Consider the following 19,790-nt stretch of genomic DNA (forward strand, 5'->3'; position numbering starts at 1 on the left):
TTCTAAGCAGAAACTAAAAGCAAACCCCCTTGTGTCGCCTCAGTGGACTTCCTCAAGAGCCTCCGCTGCCCTGGGGCTTTCTCTTCCATCCCTCTGGTCTTTGTTTCTGGATTCCTCCTCCGTATATTTCAGAGCTCCCTGAACAAAACACTGCTTGCTTAGGGGCCTCTTTTCTTTTTCTTTTATCAGAATGATTTATGATTTTATAACCAGAATTACATTTTTTATTTTTCTTTAGAGACAGAGTCTCACTCTGTCACCCAGGCTGGAGTGCAGTGGCACAAACTGAGTTCACTGCAACCTCCGCCTCCGGGGTTCACGCGATTCTCATGCCTCAGCCTCCCCAGTAGCTGGGATTGATTACAGGCACGTGCTACCAGACCTAGCTAATTTTTTTGCATTTTTAGTAGAGATGGTGTTTCGCCATGTTGCCCAGGCTGGTCTCAAACTCCTGAACTCAAGTGATCTGCCACCACACCCCGCCGCAGAATTCAATCTTTGAGAGCTTCCAGTTCACCTAAGATCCTTCCACCCTGGGACTGTTCAAACATCCGGCCTTTCTGAGGTCCACAGAGTTAGGAGAAGCCTGGCCTACACCTGGTGAACACCTGCACTCACGAAATGACAGGGTGAGATGGACCAGAACAGACTTACCCTCCCACCTCCAAGAACCAGAGCATGAAACAAGAGTCAAAACCTGTGACCATGGCTGCCAAGACCAGGCAGGGAAGGACTGTGCCCCTGAGAGATGGAACCCGTGAGGGAGCCCACAGCAGCCCAGCCACTGCCTGGGGAGCTCCAGCCCTGGTGCGGGAGGGAGCCAGGCAGGGCCCCCGGATGCTCAGACAGGAAGCAGAGCTCCGAGAGAGGTTCTGGAGATCCACCTGGACATCCAGCAGGGCGCCAGCAGCCACAGCCAGTGAGGAGGTGCACTGAAAGCCAGGGCGTTTCCCCACAGCAGGCAGGCCACACTCTCCGGCCACAGGCTGTGGGCTGGAGGACAGTGGAGGGACCTGCCTCAGTGGCTCCAGACCCACCTAAGAAACCTGAAAAGCAAAATCCAACATGATCAGACTGATTTCAAGTGACTTAGCTGAGTTCCAGAATAAAGTTCAAGAGCATTCATAGGAAGAAGAGTGCTCAGCACCCTACAAGGTAAAACTCACCCATGTCTGACATCGGCTACAAGTTACCAGACATGCAAAGAAGCAGGAAACTTACCCACAATGGGGAGAAAAACCCAGTCAATCCAAAAACCCAGCTTTGACGCAGATGCTGCATCAGCAAACAAGGTAATTAAAGCCGCTGGCTGGCCGGGCACGGTGGCTCACGCCTGTAATCCCAGCACTTTAGGAGGCTGAAGCAGGTGGATCACCTGAGGTCAGGAGTTCGAGACCAGCCTGGCCAACATGGTGAAACCTCATCTCTACTAAAAATACAAAACTTAGCCAGGTGTGGTGGCAGGACCCTGTAATCCCAGCTACTTGGGAGGCTGAGGCAGGAGAATAGCTTGAACCCGGGAGGTGGAGGTTGCAGGGAGCCGAGATTGTGCCACTGCACTCTAGCCTGGGTGACAGAGCGAGACCCCTGCGTCAAAAAAAAAAAAATGTAAGTAAATAAAGCCATTGGTATAACTGTATCCTACGGGTTCGAAAGTTAAGTACAAACATGTTAGGAAATGTTTAAAAGACGCCATCATAACTTTTAGAGTTGAAAGCTACAATGCCTGGAATATAAACACACTGGCTGAGTTGACGGCATCATTTGCAAAAGAAAGTGTTAGTGAATCAGAAGACATGTCAATAAAAACCTGCTAAACTGAAACAGAGTGAAAAAATAATGTTTAAAAATTGAAAAGAGCACCAGTGAGCTGTGGAGCCACTCGGAGCAGTCTCCTACATAAACAGCTGGAATACTGGAAAGGGCGATGGACAGAAAACATATTTGAAGGAATAATGACTGAGAATTTTCTAAATTGTCAAAACCCCTAAATCCACAGATCCAAGAAGCTCAATGAACCCTAAGTGCACACACACAAAATAATACCAAGGCAATCAATAATCAAATGCTCTACAGACAAACTAAGGCTTATAGGAAAATCAAATTGTTAAAACCAAGAGATAAAGAAAAAAATTCTAAAAGCAGCCATATAAAAAAGACACATTATACACAGAGAAACAACTGCGTGGTGATGACGGATTTCTCACTGCAAACACTGTAGGTGAGGACCCAAGGAAGCCGCCATTGAAAGCACTGGGGAAATAATTATGCATCCAGAATTCTAAAAATATCTTTCAAAAATGAAGGCTAAATAAGGACGTTCCAGGTATTAAAGAGCTGCAAGAGGGCCAAACACAGTGGCTCAAGCCTGTAATCCCAGCACTTTGGGAGGCCAAGCTGGGTGGATCATGAGGTCAGGAGTCCAAGGCCACCCTGGCCAACATGGTGAAACCCTGTCTCTACTCAAAATACAAAAATTAGCCAGGTACCGTAGCTGGTGCCTGTAATCTCAGCTACTTGGGAGACTGAGGCAGGAATCGCTTGTAACTGGAAGGAAGTTGTAATGAGCTGAGACTGCCACTGCACTCCTGGCTGGGGAAATATCAAAACTCTTTCTCAAAAAAAAAAACTGTAAGAGGTCATCACATGCAAATCTACAGCACAGGAAAGGTAAAGGAGTGAGGCTGGTGGAAGGAAGCATGAGCCCACCAAGGTGGAGAAGCCTGGGAGGACAGGGATGGGGATGGCAGGAGCAACTGCAGAGATGACTCGGCCAGGTGCGGTGGCTCATGTCCCAGCATGATGGGAGGCCAGGTCGGGAGGATCACCTGAAGTCAGGAGTTCAAGACCAGTCTGGCCAACATGGTGAAATCCTGTCTCTACTAAAAACACAAAAAATTAGCTGGGCATGGTGGCACACGCCTGTAATCCCCAGCTACTTGGGAGGCCAAGGCAGGAGAGTCACTTGAACCAGAAAGGAGGAGGTTGCAGCGAGCTGAGATCGCATCACTGCACTCCAGCCTGGGCAACAGAGTGAGCCTCTGTCTCCAAAAGCAAAAAAAACAAAACCACTGACTGCCTAAACAGAAGAACCATATGGCTATTACAGTGTTCAGAACATACGTATGGGTAAAACGTGGGAGAATGGGTAAAACGTGGGAGAATAGCAGCATCAAGTTTCGGAGTGGAGAAATGAGTCCGCAGGACCCACTGTAAAGCTGTATCGATCAAGGGCAGTAGTTGCCTACAGGCAGATATGCAGATCAATGCATCAGAAGAGAGGGCCGTGGAGCTGACTCACACACGTGGACAACTGACTCACACACATACAGACAACTGGCTTTACACATGTGGACAACTGACTCTCACATGTGGACAACTGACTCTCACATGCAGATGACTGACACACACCCAACTCACACATGCGGATGACTGATGCACATGTGGATGATTGACACACACACAACCGATTCACATGTGGGCAACTGACACGTGGATGACCAACTCACACATGCAGACGACTGACACACACGTGGATGACCAATTCACACGTGGATGACTGACACCCACATGGACAGACACATGGGCAACTGACTCAGACACATGCAGATGACTGACACATGGACAAATGACATGTGGATGACACATAAATGACTGACTCACACATGCAGGCTGCCACATGCGGAAGACTGACACACATGCACACAACTGACTCACACATGTGGATGACCAACACATGCGGACAACTGACACGTGGGGGACTGACTCACACATGCAGGGAACTGACTCATACATGGATGACTGACTCACACATGTGGACAACACACACAGACCAACACACACATGAACGACTGACTCTCATATGTGGATGATACACTCACACAAATGCAGATGACCAAATCACATGTGGACTGACACACACATGCAGATGACTGACTCACACGTGAATGACCGACTCACACATGTGGATGACTGACACACGTAGATGACCAACTCATATGTGGACGACTGACTCACATGTGGATGACTGGCACGTAGACGATTGATACACATGCAGATGACTGACATGTGGAAGGCTGACACACCTGGATGACTGACACATGCGGACAACGGACTCACACAGATGATAGATCCACACAGGTGAACAACTGACACATATGGACGACTGACACATGGATGACTGACACACACACATGAGGACTTGAAGCAAAGGTACAAAGTCAACTATACGGAGAAAGAATGGTTTTCTCAACAAATGGCACTGAACCAGACATCTACAAGCAAAAAAAAAAGAAAAGAAAAGAAAAGAAAAGAAAGGAAGGCCACGTGTGGTGGTTCACGCCTGTAATTCTAGCACTTTGGGAGGCCAAGGTGGGCAGATCATGAGGTCAGGAGTTGGAAACCATCCTGGTCAACATGGCGAAACTCGATCTCTACTAAAAATACAAAAATTAGCTGGGTGTAGTGGCACTCATTTGTAGTCCCAGCTACTCAGGAGGCTGAGGCAGGAGAATTGCTTGAACCTGGGAGGCAGAGGTTGCAGTGAGCCAAGGTCGCACCACTGCACTACAGCTTGGCTACAGAGTGAGACTCCGTCTAAAAACAAACAAACAAAGAAACAAACAAAAACAGCAACAAAAAAATGAAAGAAAAGGAGGTTCAACCCATACCTCACACCATATACAAAAATTGACTATAATAAAACACAAACCATAAAACTCTTATATGAAAATGTGGGAGAATGTCTTTGGGTTCTCAGATTAGGGAATGATTTCTTAAACAGAATGCCAAAAGCAGGATCCAGTAAAAAAAAAATAATAATAAAACTGATAAACCAAACTTTATAAAAGCTTTTAAAATTCTGTACTTCCAAAGACAGATCTGTAAAGCATACCTCTGATAAAGGACTTGTATCCATAACATACTCTTAAAACTCCAGAATTAAAAAAATACCCAATAATAAACAAGAAAAAGACTTGAACAGACCCTTCATTAAAGAAGATACATGAATGGTAAATAAGCCCATCCATACGGACAGGCTTAACACCAACAGTCATTAAAGAAATGAAAAGGAAAGGACTGAAAACTAAAATCACAACAAGACATCACTACACACCTAGTAAAATGGGTAAAATTTAAAGACTAACAATACTAAGTGTTGGGAAGTATGTGGAGGAACCAGGACTCTGAAATGGGTTGGCTCTGTGTCCCCACCCAAATCTCTTCTTGAATTGTAATCCCTACATGTCAAGGAAGGAATCTGATTGGATTATGGCAGTGGGTCCAGCATGCTGTTCTCATCACCAGAGCTGGTTCAACCCCCTCAGCCTCTCTCCTGCCACCATGTAAGATGTGCCTTGCTTCTCCTTCACCTTCTGCCATGATTGTTAAGTTTCTTGAGGGCCCCCAGTCATGCTGAACTGTGAGTCAATTAAACCTCTAGTTTATAAATTACACAGACTTAGGTCGAACCCTGATGGCAGTGTGAGAATGGATGAGCGCACTCTCGTACACTAGAGATGGTACAATCACTTGGAGAGCAGTTTGGCAGTTTTTTGTTGTTTTTTTTTTAAGACAGAGTCTCACTCTGTCATCCAGGCTGGGATGCAGTGGTGCAATCTCAGCTCAATGCAGCCTTGACCTCCTGCACTCAGCCTCCCAAGTAGCTGGGACCACAGGTGTGTATCACCATGCCCAGCTACTGGTGGTCTCTGAAAATGTTAAACACATACCTATCATATGAACTAGGAATTTAATAAAGAGAAATGAAGCCATGAGTATTCACAGCATCTCTATCAGTAACAACCAAAAATCAGAAACACCTAAATGTCCACCGCCAGGTGACGGGTAAACAAACGAACACAAGCATACAACGGGCACTTCAGGTGACGAAAAGGGGGATCTCGGCTTAAAGACGCAAGGGAAAGACACACACGGCGAGAGCCTTTTTCTATAAAACCGAGACACACAGACCAGTCCATAGCCAACAACAGAAAGCCCAGCAGTGGGTGGCCGGGGTGGGCTGGGCACAGCCATGAAGTGTAGAGGAGCCTCTGGGCATGAGGAGGGACCAGGCTCACCTTCTGACAGCAGCGATGGCTTCTGGGTGAAAATTCACCCAAGCGTGTACTTTGAGTATATGCAGTTTGCCTATTATACAGCAATAAAGGGGTTAAATTAATGAAGTGTTTTGTTGTATAAATCACAAACCTGAAATCGAATCGATTCCTCCATTCCGGGGGAACAGCCACCAGCATTGGAGAGCTAACGGCCCTGACACCTGGACAGGCTACACGCTGCCCAGGCACAGAGGCCGACCAGCCACACCAGTGCCACCTTCCCCACCACTCAGTCTCCAGGGGTGGTGGGTAAGGCGGCCCCACCTGGGGGTGGCCTCTGCCTTGTCCTCTGCCTTTGCTTCCCTCCTCTCTTCCTCCTTCCGCCACGGCCTTCTGCCAACTCAGGGCCCCTCTCACCGTGGTGCCATCGTCCTAACCCCCAGTAGGAAAGAACTCCGGTGGAATGAGGTAGAAACTCCCCAGTATAGCCACAGAAGCCCCTGCAGCCAATGGAGGAGGCACCGCAGCCCAGGACCAGCCGCCCCGAAGAGGCCTGTGTGCCTGCAGGAAGGCAGTAGGCACGCACAGCCAGTGGTCTCGGTTTCTAGGTGGGAGGCAGGATCTGCTCACATGCAGGGAGGGGTTCCAAACGCAGACCTCCCCCCACCCCACCACCAATAATGAATGGCAAGTGGCTGTGCCCACGCCATTCTCAGGCTTAGAGAGGCAATGCCAACCCTCCCTCCTCAGATGCCAGGCTTCAGCACATTCCATACTTAACAGCGTGCTTTCAGAAATCATCTTATTCTGTGTCAAACCTACTTCTTTATTATCAGTTTAAAGGGCTTATTTGCGGCTGGCCTTCACATTTATGGCTTTTGGAGTGCTCTGTGAAGGCAGACGCAGCTCCACGGGCCGCAGCGAGGGAGACGACCATGGAGCCCTTGCCCTAGCTACCCCTGTAGCATCTTCAGTCACAGCCTAGAAAACAATGGTATCATCAGCTCTTCACTTTCCTTTCCTTTGCTTCAAAGAGAGAGCCAGAGGCCGGGCATGGTGGGTCATGCCTGTAATCCCAGCCTTTGGGAGACTGAGGCAGGTGGATCACCTGAGGTCAGGAGTTCAATACCAGCCTGACCAACATGGCGAAATCCCGTCTCTACTAAAACTATAAAAATTGTCGGGTATGGTGGCAGGCGCCTGTAATCCCAGCTACTTGAGAGGCTGAGGCAGGAGAATCCCTTGAACCCAGGAGGTGGAGGTTGCAGTGAGCTGAGATCAAGCCATTGCATTACAGCCTGGGCAACAGAGTGAGACTCCATCTCAAAAACCAAAAAACAAAAATTAGCTGGGCACAGTGGCACATACCTGCAATCCCCACTACCCGGGGGGCGGAAGCATGAGAATCACTTGAACCCGGGAGGCAGAGGTTGCAGTGAGTCAAGATCACACCTCTGTACTTAGCCTGGGTGACAGAGGGAGACTCCATCTTAAAAAAAAAAAAAAAAAACAATGGGAGAGCCAGAGGTGCTGTGGCACCCACACAAGATCAGCAGCCTCAGGCCCAGGCCAGGGCCCATGAAAAAGCAGGAGGGAGAGCAGGGCAGCGCTGTGCCCGTGGGACCCACAGATCCTGCAAGGGTGGCCTCTGCTGGGACCTCACGCCCTCCATCTGCATCTAGCACGTGACCGCCACGGCACACGCTGGGCGATGCTGCCAACAGGAAGAGGTCAACAGCGCCACCAGGCACTAGGGTTCTGCTTTTGAAAAAAGAACCTTCCAGAGGAGGCGGCCCCACCGCTCCAGGATGCTGCTCCTGGGGAGGGTGTGAGGAACTCACGTTGTCCCGGATGTTGATGTCGGAGCCCTTGGACAGCAGCAGCTTCACGAGGTCCACATGCTTGTACTCTGTGGCCCAAATCATAGGTGTCCAGCCTCCATCATCCTGCCAGGTAAGAGAACAAAGCTATCAATGTCCCAGAGACTGGCAACAACCAGAGCGACGAGGACCCTGCACCTCCGGGTACCACGCAGTGAGTGCAGATGGACAGCGCAGTGTCTCACTCAGGACCTGCGATGCGGCTCCCAGAAGCCATAGTCCATCAGAGCACAGCCTCAGGGAGCTCCATGAGTGCAGGACAAAGGCAGAACCAGGACTGCGCCAGGCCCGGCCACCCTACCGGGCACCTGCCGCACTGTCGGCCCTGCGCCCTCCCAGTCGGGTAGCACTCACTGCAGATGCACCAACACAGCTGCGTACACCGAGTCTAACGGCACACACAAGTCTAATGACACCTCATAAGCCCAGGCCAGACCCGGAGCGCACCAGCAGCCTTGGCTGGAGGGAAGCCTGGGCCGTAGCAGGTTCTGCTGCTCCTTCAGGCTCCCATGGTGGCTCCACGCAGGAGAGCCAGGAACCCCATCAGAGCGGCAGCTGGGAACTGCAGGCAGGAGACAGACAGGCGGGTGGAGGGCCTGGGCTGGCTGTGAGTGTGGAAGAGGACGCCGTGGAGGGCCTGGGCTGGCTGTGAGTGTGGAAGGGGACGCCGTGGAGGGCCCCGGCTGGCCGTGTGTGTGGAAGGGGACGCCGTGGAGGGCCTGGACTGGCCGTGAGTGTGGAAGAGGACGCCGTGGAGGGCCCGGGCTGGCCGTGTGTGTGGAAGGGGACGCCGTGGAGGGCCCCGGTTGGCTGTGAGTGTGGAAGAGGACGCCGTGGAGGGCCTGGGCTGGCTGTGAGTGTGGAAGAGGACGCCGTGGACGGCCTGGGCTGGCTGTGAGTGTGGAAGAGGACGCCGTGGATGGCCTGGGCTGGCTGTGAGTGTGGAAGAGGACGCCGTGGAGGGCCCGGGCTGGCCGTGTGTGTGGAAGGGGACGCCGTGGAGGGCCCCGGCTGGCCGTGTGTGTGGAAGGGGACGCCGTGGAGGGCCCTGGCTGGCCGTGTGTGTGGAAGGGGACGCTGTGGAGAACAGGGTGGGACCAGGAACTATAGGAGAACAGTGGCTTTCCCTGGCCAGTCCGCCAGGTGGGCGTAGGGACGGGTGGCTGTACCTGGCAGTTGACGTCCATCTGTCCATTTGAAAGCAGGTACTGGACTACTTCGTAGTGGCCTTTCTTGGCAGCCAGGTGCAAACACGTGGAGCCCTCTGCGTCCTGCAACAGAAATGCTACTGACTCAAGGAACCCACAGCTGTGATTGTGATGTGCCAGCCCTGAGGTACAGGATCAGGGAGAACCCTTGCCCACCAAGGGGGTGTGGGACTACCCAGCAAAAGGACAAGGAAACCCAGGCTGAGACAGTGGGGCTTCTTCCCAAGGGCACAGCCAAGATCCAAACCGTGTGCAGCCCGGTGGCCCCATGCGTGATCGGCCCCCAGCACAGTCAAGACAGAGTGAATGATTCCGTAACGGCTGTCCGTGTACCATGGAACTTAAAATGATAGATGGCAAGAAGCAGGAAAGCAAAGTGGGCCAGGCCCTCCCCGCAGCACCCACAAAACGTCACAGCCTCTGCCCGCCTCTTGCTTCCTTTGCTGCTGGGCACATCTTTCTTTTCTTCTTCTTTTTGAGATGGGGTCTTGCTGTATCACCCAGGCTGGAGTGCAGTGGTGCATCATAGCTCACTGCAGCCTCTGATTCCCAGGCTCAAGCGATCCTCATGCCTCAGCCTCCCAAGTAGCTGGGACCACAGGTGTGCAATGCCTAGCTAATATGCTTTTCTTTTCTAGAGACAGGGTCTTGCTATACTGCCCAGGCTATTTTTGAACTCCTGGCCCCAAGCGATCGTGCCACCTCGATCTGGGAGTCACAGGCACCATAGCTGGGATTACAGTGCTGGGATTACAGGTGTGAGCTACCATGCTTAGCTTGGGAGCACCTCCTCATTTCCTTTCAGCTGTTTCCCCAAGGAGACTAAATAGATCACACCGACCAAAGCAAAAAACAGACATGCAAGACTGGAGGTCAGACCAGACCCAGGAAGCTCCGAGAGAGGCGGGGAGCCAGCGCCAGCTGCACTGCAGCACCACCCGCACGTCCTATACAGGCTCTTCCTGCCTGTAGCCCCCACGCCCGCCCCGGCAGTGAGGGCCCTGTCCACGGCCCCCACGCCCGCCCCGGCAGTGAGGGCCCTGCCCGCGGCCCCCACGCCCGCCCTGGCAGTGAGGGCCCTGCCCGCGGCCCCCACGCCCGCCCCGGCAGTGAGGACTCTGCCGGCTGCTCCTCGCACAGCCCTTGCCAGTCTTTTCCACCCGTGACATTGTGCAGATTTCAGTGACAATGAGACGGACCCTTAGTCTTGGTTTTTCACTTGCTTCTTCTGGGTCATTCGTACGTACTTCCTCTTCCGGGAACTCCACGTTTATGTTCTTTGCACATTTTTCTGTGTGGTTTTATCTTATTTGTAGTTCTATTTTTGGATATTAATCTTGTGTTCATGTGTTGTGAAATCTTCCCACAGTTTTTAGACTGCCTGTGCGTGTCCTTTCTGACCTTTGTTGAACAAAAATTCTTAACTTTTAATGCCCTTAACTTTCTTCACCTTTTTTGTGTCTTGTTTAAGAAATGCTTCCCGTGCTGGATTCACAAGGCGGCCTCCCTGTGGCCTTCCAGGCTTCATAACTTGCCTCTCATTGGATTCTCATGCTCACCACGTGCACGCTTCTCCAGCCGGGCTGGCGTCTTGCGTTTGAAGCCGGAGCACCGCAGGACACAGCTGGTTCTCACCATCTGTGCTGTCAGACAAACTCCGGCCTTTTAAGAGAGTGAGTCTGCAGCGTCATTGCTGACAGGGTGAGGTCTGGGTCCGTCACTCTGCTATTTGTTTTCTATTTATCCCATCTGGTTTTTTCCCCTGCATTTTAATGGCACAATTTTTCAGTATTACAATTTACTTCCTCTACTTTTTTTTCCTGTAAGGCTGTATTTGTTTTATTTTCTTGGTACCTTCTCCAGGGATTATAATATTCATCTGTTCTGGTCTTCTTAGATTTAACGTTTTACCACCTCCCACAATAAAATACTTTTACAACAGTGTGATTCCACTTTCACACCGTCCTCCTTTGGGTGCTTATAATCCGATATTTCACAGCCGGTCTTCAAATAACATTGTTTCACTCAGTGTTGTTTTTGTTATAACACTGATGAGGTAAAAACAAACAAACAAAAACCATTCCCAGGCGGGGCCACTGCCTGTGGGGTCTGCAGGTCCTCCCCACGTCTGTGTGGGTTTTCTCTGGGTACCTGAATTTCACTCACATCCCAAAGACCAGCGTGTTAGATGAATTGGCGTGTCTACGCCGTCCCAGTCTGAGTGTGTGTGTGTGTGCATGTGCATGCCCTGCGATGGGGTGGCATCCTGGCCCAGGCTGCTGCCTGCCAGTGGACCTGAGTTGCCAGCATAGGCACTTACAACCCTGACCTGGAATAACTGGGTAAACACTAACCTTATTTGTTTGTATTAATCCTTCTTAAATGTCTGAACCGCTCACATGTATTTCATTGTTTGATATTAGAAATACTTTGGTCTTGGCCGGGCATAGTGGCTCACGCCTGTAAGCACTTTGGGAGGCTAAGGTGGGCAGATCATGGGGTCAGGAGTTCAAGACCAGCCTGGCCAGGACAGTGAAACCCCATCTCTACTAAAAACACAAAAATTAGCCGAGTGTGGAGGCAGGCACCTGTAACCCCAGTTACTCTGGAGGCTGAGGCAGATAATTAATTCAACCCAGTAGGCAGAGGTTGCAGTGAGCCGAGATCGCACCACTGCACTACAGCCTGGGTGACAGAGTGAGACTACTCTCAAAAAAAAAAGAAAAGAAAAGAAAGAAATACTTTTGTCTAGATTTAGAAGTTTGCCGATGTTTCTGTGACCAGAAATATGGTATAAGAACTTCACTCTTATTAGATCAATCAGTCTGTGAACTGGCGTCACTGCTTGAAGAAGTCACATTTTCTAAGGACCTATCGACAAATAGTATTAAGTGCAGACTCGCTGGGCTTCTAAGCGTGTGTAATCTCTACTTTATGACACTGTTTTAGTTTAAATGACCTCTTGCATTTTAGGAAATTTAAATAAGAAAAAAGTCTTCATATCTCCCATCTGGTGCTCCTCCTCCATTCCCAAAGGGCTAAGTTTTCCTCTTGGAAGCTTCAGGATTCTAAGCAAACGTATCTGCCTTTTGTGTTTTTTTTTTTACCTGAACATGTCTTATTTCACCCTCATTCTCTGAAGAATACTTCTACTGGATACAGGATTCTCGGTTCTCATTTTTGGCTTTGCTTCTTTCAGCACTATAAAAACTGCCTCGGTGGTTTCAGATGAGAAGTCAGTAATATTTCACGATGTCTGTCCAGACGTTATGTGCTGTTTTTTTTCTTTGAGATGGGGGTCTCGCTCTGTCGCCCAGGCTGGAGTGCAGTGGCACCAATACAACTCACTGTGGCCTCAAACTCCTGGGCTCAAACAATGCTCCTGCCTCAGCCTCCCAACGGGCTATGACTACAGGCAAGGGCCACCATGCCCAGCTAATGTTTTATTTCTTACAAAGATGGGGTCTCACTGTGTTGTCCAGGCTGATCTCAAACTCCTAACCTCAAGCCATCCTGCCTCAGCCTCCCAAAGCATTAGCATTACAGAAGCAAGCCACTGAACCTGGCCAAATGTTTTATCTATTTTGATCTAGCACTTCTACAGCCAGAAATCTGTCCTAAAGAAGCCAAATGTGCAAATATTTAACTATACAAATGTTTACTGAAGCACTGTTTATAATAAAAATTGAAGGCTGGGTATGGTGGCTCACATCTGTAATCCCAGCACTTTGGGAGGCCAAGGAGGGCAGATCACAAGATCAAGAGACCAAGACCATACCCTGGCCAACATGGTGAAACCCCGTCTCTACCAAAATTACAAAAATCAGCTGGGTGTGGCAGCGTGCCCTGTAGTCCTACCTACTGGTAGGGAGGCTGGGGCATGAGAATTGCTTGAACCCGGGAGACGGCGGTTGCAGTGAACTTAGATTGCGCCACTGCACTCCAGCCTGGCAACACAGCAAGACTTCATCTCCAAAACAAAAATTAAAAAATAAAAATAAAAATTGAAAATAAGAAATATTAAATATACAAACTTGACTAAAAGTAAAAAATTGTATCATAAATCAATACAGCCATTTAAGGAATGTTTTACAGAATAATATTTAATAACAGAAAATAGTGAAGGTTTAATGTGATATGAGGCAGGAGTTGAATCACTATGAGTGTGATCACTTTTTTGTTGGAAAAAATACGTATTAATATGAAGGACTAAGAATTTAACTTTTTTGTTATGGTAATATACAACAAAATTTGCCATTTTGAAGCATACAGTTTTCTGGCATTCAGCACATTCACAACGTTGTACCTCGATCACGACCATTTCCAAAACTTCATTCCCCCAAAACGAAGCTCTGCAATCATTAAGCAGTAACATCCCCGGCCCCAGGCCATCTCCAGTCTACTTTCTGTCTCTCTGAGCCTGATAATCCAGACGCTTCTATCGCTCAAATCCTACGGCATTTGTTCTTGTGTCTGGTGGCTTCTCTCCCTCAGCACAGTGTCCTCAAGGTCCATCTGGGCTCTTCATAGGTCAGAATCTGATTACTTTCTAAGGCTGAGTAACATCCCATCATATGGATGGACTAGATGTGCCGATGCATGCATCTGCTGAGACGTCTGGGTTGTTTCTCTTCTCAACAGTGTTGTATAAGATCTGTTTGTGGGCCGGGCGCGGTGGCTCAAGCCTGTAATCCCAGCACTGTGGGAGGCCGAGGCGGGTGGATCACGAGGTCAAGAGATCGAGACCATCCTGGTCAACATGGTGAAACCCCGTCTTTACTAAAAATACAAAAAATCAGCTGGGCATGGTGGTGCGTGCCTGTAATCCCAGCTACTCAGGAGGCTGAGGCAGGAGAATTGCCTGAACCCAGGAGGCGGAGGTTGCAGTGAGCCGGGATCGCGCCATTGCGCTCCAGCCAGGGTAACAAGAGCGAAACTCCGTCTCAAAAAAAAAAAAAAAAAAAGATCTGTTTGTGTTCCTGGTTTCCATTTCTGTGGTATACACTCAGGCGTGGAATTGCTGCAGATCACAGGGTAATCCTATGCTAAACTATTTGGGAACCACCAGACTGGCTTCCACAATGGCTGCCGCGTTTTACATCCCCACCAGCAATGCGTGAGAGTTCCAATTTCGCCACATCCTCTGAGCTGCATCTCAGCTGGCTCTGATTTGGCTTCCCTGGTGGCTGGTGACGCTGAACACCTTTTCATGTGGAAAGTGGCCCTTGTGGGCCTTCCTTAGAGAGATGGGTATTCAAGCCCTTTCTTTGCCCATTTCTGAATTGGGTTTTTGATTTTCTGTTGTTGTTGAGATGTACAACCTCTTTATACATTCTGGATAAAAACCTCTTATCAGAGAATCTTAAATACATTTTCTCACTCTGTAGATTGTCTTTTCACTCTATTGGTAGTAATCCTGGATTTTAAAATCTTTTATTATTTTTACAAACCCTTGCATTGGGGACTGACTTTAGATCGCAGTGAGGGAGTGCTCTGTCACCTATGAAACCCCAACCTAGAAGCAGGTCGTCTACAGATGATTCAGTGCCAGGTTCCCAATTAACCTGCCCTGTGTGAGAAGCTGCATGTCATTTTCCAGGGCCAGAAGTTTTAAATGTTAATCAAGTTTATCTGTTTCTTTGATTATGCTTTTGGTATCATATCCAAGAAATCACGGCCAAATCCAATGTTATAAAGCTGCCCCCCCATGTCTTCTTGTAAGAGTCTTCTGGTTTTAGCACTTAAGTACAGCCCTTTCCATCCATTTCCTTTTTCTTTTTCTTGAAACATAGTTTCACTTTTGTTGCCCAGGCTGGAGTGTAATGGCAGGTTACACTCCATTGAACCTCTGCCTCCCAGGTTCAAGCGATTCTCCTGCCTCAGCCTCCCGAGTAGCTGGGATTACAGGCACCCACCACCGTGCCCAGCTAATTTTTGTATTTTTAGTAGAGACGGGGTTTCAACATGTTGGCCAGGCTGGTCTTGAACTCCTCACCTCAGGTGATCCACCTGCCTCGGCCTCCCAGTGTGCTGGGATTACAGGCGTTGAGCCACCGCGCCTGCCTGCATTTTCCATTAATTTCTGAATATGGTGTGAGGTGAGGATTCAACCTCATGCTTCTGCATGTGGGCATCAACTGCCTCAGCACCATTTGTTGAAAATACTGTCTGTTTCCCATTGAATGGTCTTCGTAACCTCGACAAAAATCAGTGACCATATATGCAACGGTTCATTTCTGGGCTTTTTATTTTATTCTGTTGGTCTCCATTTCTGTCTTCATGCCAGTCCTACACTGTTTTCATGACTGTGGCCGTATGTAGTAAGTTTTGAAATCAGCAAGTATGAGTTCTCCAACTCTGTTCTTTTTCAAAATTGTTTGGCTGCTCCAGGTCTCTTAAGGTTCTGTATAAACTTTAGAGCTTTTCTACATCTGTAAAATAAAGCTGTTAGGGCCAGGGGAGGGGCTCACGCCTGTAATCCCAGAACTTTGGGAGGCTGAGGCAGGTGGATCACCTGAGGTCAGGAGTTCGAGACCAGCCTGGCCAACATGGAGAAACCCCATCTTTACTAAAAATACCAAAAATTAGCCAGGCGTGGTGGTGCAAGCCTGTAATCTTAGCTACAAGGGAGGCTGAGGCAGGAGAATCACTTGAACAGGAGAGGTGGAGGTTGCAGAGTCGAGATCGTGCCACTGCACTCCAGCCTGGGTGACTGTCAGGATTTTAATAAGGGCTTCATGGAATCTGCAGACTGTGTTGGGTGGTGCTGCCATTTTCACTACGTTAAGTCTTCTCATCTGTGAATGCCGGATGTCTTTCTCTTTACTTAGGTCTTTAATTTCTTTCAGCAACACCTGATAGTTTCCAACATGAGTCTTTTGGCTTCTTGGTTAAATTTACTCCTAAATATTTTATTCTTCTTGATGCTACTGTAAATGAAACTTCTTTCTTATTTTCTTTTTTGAATACTTCATTAAAAGTATAAAGAAATGCAACTGATTTTTTGTGTTAAGTTTTTATCCTATCTTGCTGAATTTGTTTTGTTAGCTAGCAATATTTTTGTGTCTTCTTTAGGGTTATCTACATATAAGAACACATCATCTGTGAACAGAGACAATTTTACTTCTTCCTTTCCCATGTGAATGATTTTGACTCTTTTTTTTTTTTTTTCTGAGACGTACTCTTGCTATTGCCCAGGCTGGAGTGCAGTGGGTACAATCTCAGCTCACTGCAAACTCCACCTCCTGGATTCAAGCGCTTCTCCCTGCCTCAGCCTCCAGCGTAGCTGGGACTACAGACACGCACCACTACGCCCGGGGAATTTTTGTATTTTTAGTAGAGGCGGGGTTTCGCTGTGTTAGGATGGTGTCAGCCTCCTGGTCTCGACCTCCCAAAGCGCTGGGATGACAGGCCTGAGCCACTGCACCTGGCCCCTTTGACTAATTGCTCTGGGTTGAAGACAGAGAGAGACGAGTACACCATAAGGCAAACACCCACACAGCAAACCCCCCATTAGCTCATCTGTCTGCTGTCAGACTCTGTAGAGAGTGAGTGCTCACCAGCGTTTTTTAATAATAAATCAGGTGACCAAGTGAGGTGAAGGAACTATTTCTGGACAAATGGGTCAGTGTGTGAAGGCACCAAGTCCTGGAGATGTTTCTGTAAGGATGTCCCTTGCTCAGCTTTCTGAGAAACATCTACACACACACTAGGGTGGCGATTCTGACAAGTGAACATACCTTGGGATCCACCAGGGCCCCGGCCTTGATGAGGTACTTCACTGCCTCCAGATGGTTGTTTTCGGCTGCTTCCATCAACGGGGTCCTCTGGTCTTCTGAGCAGGTGTCGATATTGGCGCCCGCCTAGTGAAACAACAGGTCAGGTGTATGGGAAGGCACGGGAGCTACCGCCTGGTGGGGAAATGCCTTACGGGCTTCCACCCTCGAAAAAAGACAGCTGCGTCGTTTCAGTGACCAACGTCTGAGTTTTCCAAACATGTATTCAAAGACAAAATTATTCTATCAAACCTTTAGTCTAAGCACAATATTTTTGCTAGATTTAATTCCACTTCTAAGGTAATTTGACAAAAAATCTTTGCAGCACAGGAGTGTGACAACACCTTTAGAAATGAGGAGGATGGTGACAACCTTCTAAAGCAGACAAAGCAGGGAAGGGAGGGGCCCCTCAGCACAGAGGAGGCAGGAGGGAGGTGCCGGCTCACCCTGCCAGGCCTGCACAGCACCCTCTTGCTGTTTTAGTACTTGCCAAAATAAACAGAAAAAAAACCTGACTTCCAGTACTATCTATTTTCATTTCTCTGGATAAACTGAGAAACTTGAAAGACTGCTTAACTGGCAGGCACACATCGGTAAATTTTTCTTTGTCTGAAACTTAAGAAGCCCCAACTTTAAAATTGGTTGTGTGCTAAAAGCAAACCAGCTGTTTAAACTTTCTTTCCATGAGGAAAAACTTCTTAGATGACAAAGACCTAGTATTTCATTTATAAAATAAACATTATGAAAAAAGGTTGAAAATAGTATTGTTTTTACTGTTAGTAATTAAAAAGCAAAAGTGACACAACTAAATAAGAAATGTTTAAACAGCCCTAGAATGCTCTATATGGAAAATGAAGCTAACTCGTAAAGGCTAAGAGGCGCAGAGAGGCCAGGTGTGGTGGCTCACACCTGTAATCCCAGCATGTTTAGAGGCCAAGGCAGGTGGATCACTTGAGGTCAGGGGTTTGAGACCAGCCTGGCCAACAGAGTGAACCCCCGCCAATTAAAAATACAAAAATTGTCTGGGTGTGCTGGCAGGCACCTGTAGTCCCAGCTACTGGGGAGGCTGAGACAGGAGAGTTACTTGAACCCGGGAAGCAGAGGCTGCAGTGAGCCCAGATCGTGCCACTGCACTCTAGTCTGGGCAACAAGAACAAAACTCGGTTTCAAAAAAAAAAAAGGCAAAAACAAAACAGAGGGGCAGAGAAAGGCTCAGGGGAATCTGACTAGAAGGAGCTTAGCCGCACCAAAGAGAACTCGGGATCCACCGAGCAAGGGTCAGAGGTCAAAAGGCTGAGGCCTGGAGGCGCACAGCTGGGCAGGGACCCACAGCTGACTTCAAAAGCCAAACCTCAAAGCCAAGGTCCAGAGCCAAACCTGAAGGTAAAGTAGCACCAGGATTCTACAGCAGCTAATTTTTAACACATAGGAAGCTTTAAAAAACACACAAAATAGCCAGGCACGGTGGCTCACACCTGTAATCCTAACACTTTGGGAGGCTGAGGTGGGTGGATCACAAGGTCAGGAGTTCGAGACAAGCCTGGCCAATATGGTGAAACCCCAACTCTACTAAAAAAAAAAAAAAAGAAAAATTAGCCGGGTGTGGTGGCACATGCCTGTGACCCCAGCTCCCCGGAGGCTGAGGTGAGAGACGGTTGAAACCGGGAGGCGGAGGCTGCAGTGAGCCGAGATCATGCCATCGCACTCCAGCCTGGGCGACAGAGAGTCTGTCTGAAGAAAACAAACACAACACACACACACACACAACAAGGTAGAAAGCGAGGCTCGTGCTGTGCAGAGGAGCTGCGGCTCTGCCTGAACCCTCAGCACACAGAGGCTGCACCCTCAGCCCCCAAAAATCCCGGGGAAAGAACAAAGCGCGCGCCAGCTCCTGGCCGGCAGTGCAGGCGGCAGCGCAGAGACCCAGGTCTGCAAGGGCAGGAGGGGCTGACAGCCTCCGGTGGAGCCTGGGGGACGATGGGGGTCGTTCCCCAAGAAGGAGGGCTTGGGCAGCTCTCGGCAGCCCCTCACAAACGGGAGCCTGCCACGCGTTCCCCGAGCGTGGAGCCCTCGCAGACACGCCTCGCACCCAGGACCCAGGTAACCAGAAGGAAGTGACCCCACCCATGAAGACACAGGGCACTGAGGCAAAGTCCGAGAAACCTCTGGGATGGAAGAGAAGCGCGGAGCAAAAGGAAGAGTCGAAGGGAGACTGGAGCGGAGGCCAACCACATTTCCAAACAGACCTACCAGCGCCAAGAAACGGGTCCCGCCCCACATCCAGTTCCATCCTGGACCCCACGGACCCGCCTCCCACGCTCTCCATAAACCCCCACTGCAAGCAGGGCGGCTGGCACTGACCAACCCCGTACAGCCTGGGACTCCACGGCCGAAGCCGTCGGCCTCTCACCCTCCGCGAGGCTGGCGCACACCCCGCCATCGGCGGGAAGGGCCTCACCCGCAGCCCGGCGCTGCCTGCGCTACCCATGGCGGTCCGTCCGCCTCCCAGGCACTGGACCCGCAGCAACTCCCACTTGGGGCCCAGGAGGCACCGTCGCTCTCCCAGTCCCAGAGGGGAGGAGAGAGAACCTGCGGCTCGGCAATACCCCTATACCTGCAACCTCCAATACCTAAAAGCCCTCTACGCCTGCAAGACCCCTCAACCTGCAACCTTCCTACCTGCAAGGCCCTCACATCTGCAACTTCCCCCCACCTGCAACCTTCTTACTCATGCCAGATGCCCTAACCTGCGACCTCCCTACACACCTGCAAGGCCCTCTGTACCTGCAAGACCCCCTACAGGTGTGAGACGCCGTTAAACCTGCACACGCCCTTAAACCTGCACGCGCCCTACACGTGTGAGACGCC

At 49.6% G+C, this 19,790-nt stretch overlaps 1 protein-coding gene across 2 annotated transcripts in view; it reads right to left on the reverse strand.

Annotated features, from left to right (window-relative positions):
• EHMT1 (euchromatic histone lysine methyltransferase 1) overlaps positions 1-19,790 on the reverse strand; it is a 220,703-nt gene that overhangs the window by 22,666 nt on the left and 178,247 nt on the right. For both annotated transcript variants that reach the window (XM_037730327.1, XM_037730326.1), the window contains exons 16-18: positions 16,887-17,009; positions 9,109-9,210; positions 7,901-8,005 (exon numbers count right to left, since the gene is read on the reverse strand). In XM_037730327.1, coding sequence (XP_037586255.1) covers positions 7,901-8,005; positions 9,109-9,210; positions 16,887-17,009 — 330 coding nt within the window. The remainder of the gene's footprint in view (positions 1-7,900; positions 8,006-9,108; positions 9,211-16,886; positions 17,010-19,790) is intronic.

Source organism: Cebus imitator, unplaced genomic scaffold, assembly GCF_001604975.1.
Source record: "Cebus imitator isolate Cc_AM_T3 unplaced genomic scaffold, Cebus_imitator-1.0 Scaffold339, whole genome shotgun sequence".
Taxonomy (NCBI): domain Eukaryota; kingdom Metazoa; phylum Chordata; class Mammalia; order Primates; family Cebidae; genus Cebus; species Cebus imitator.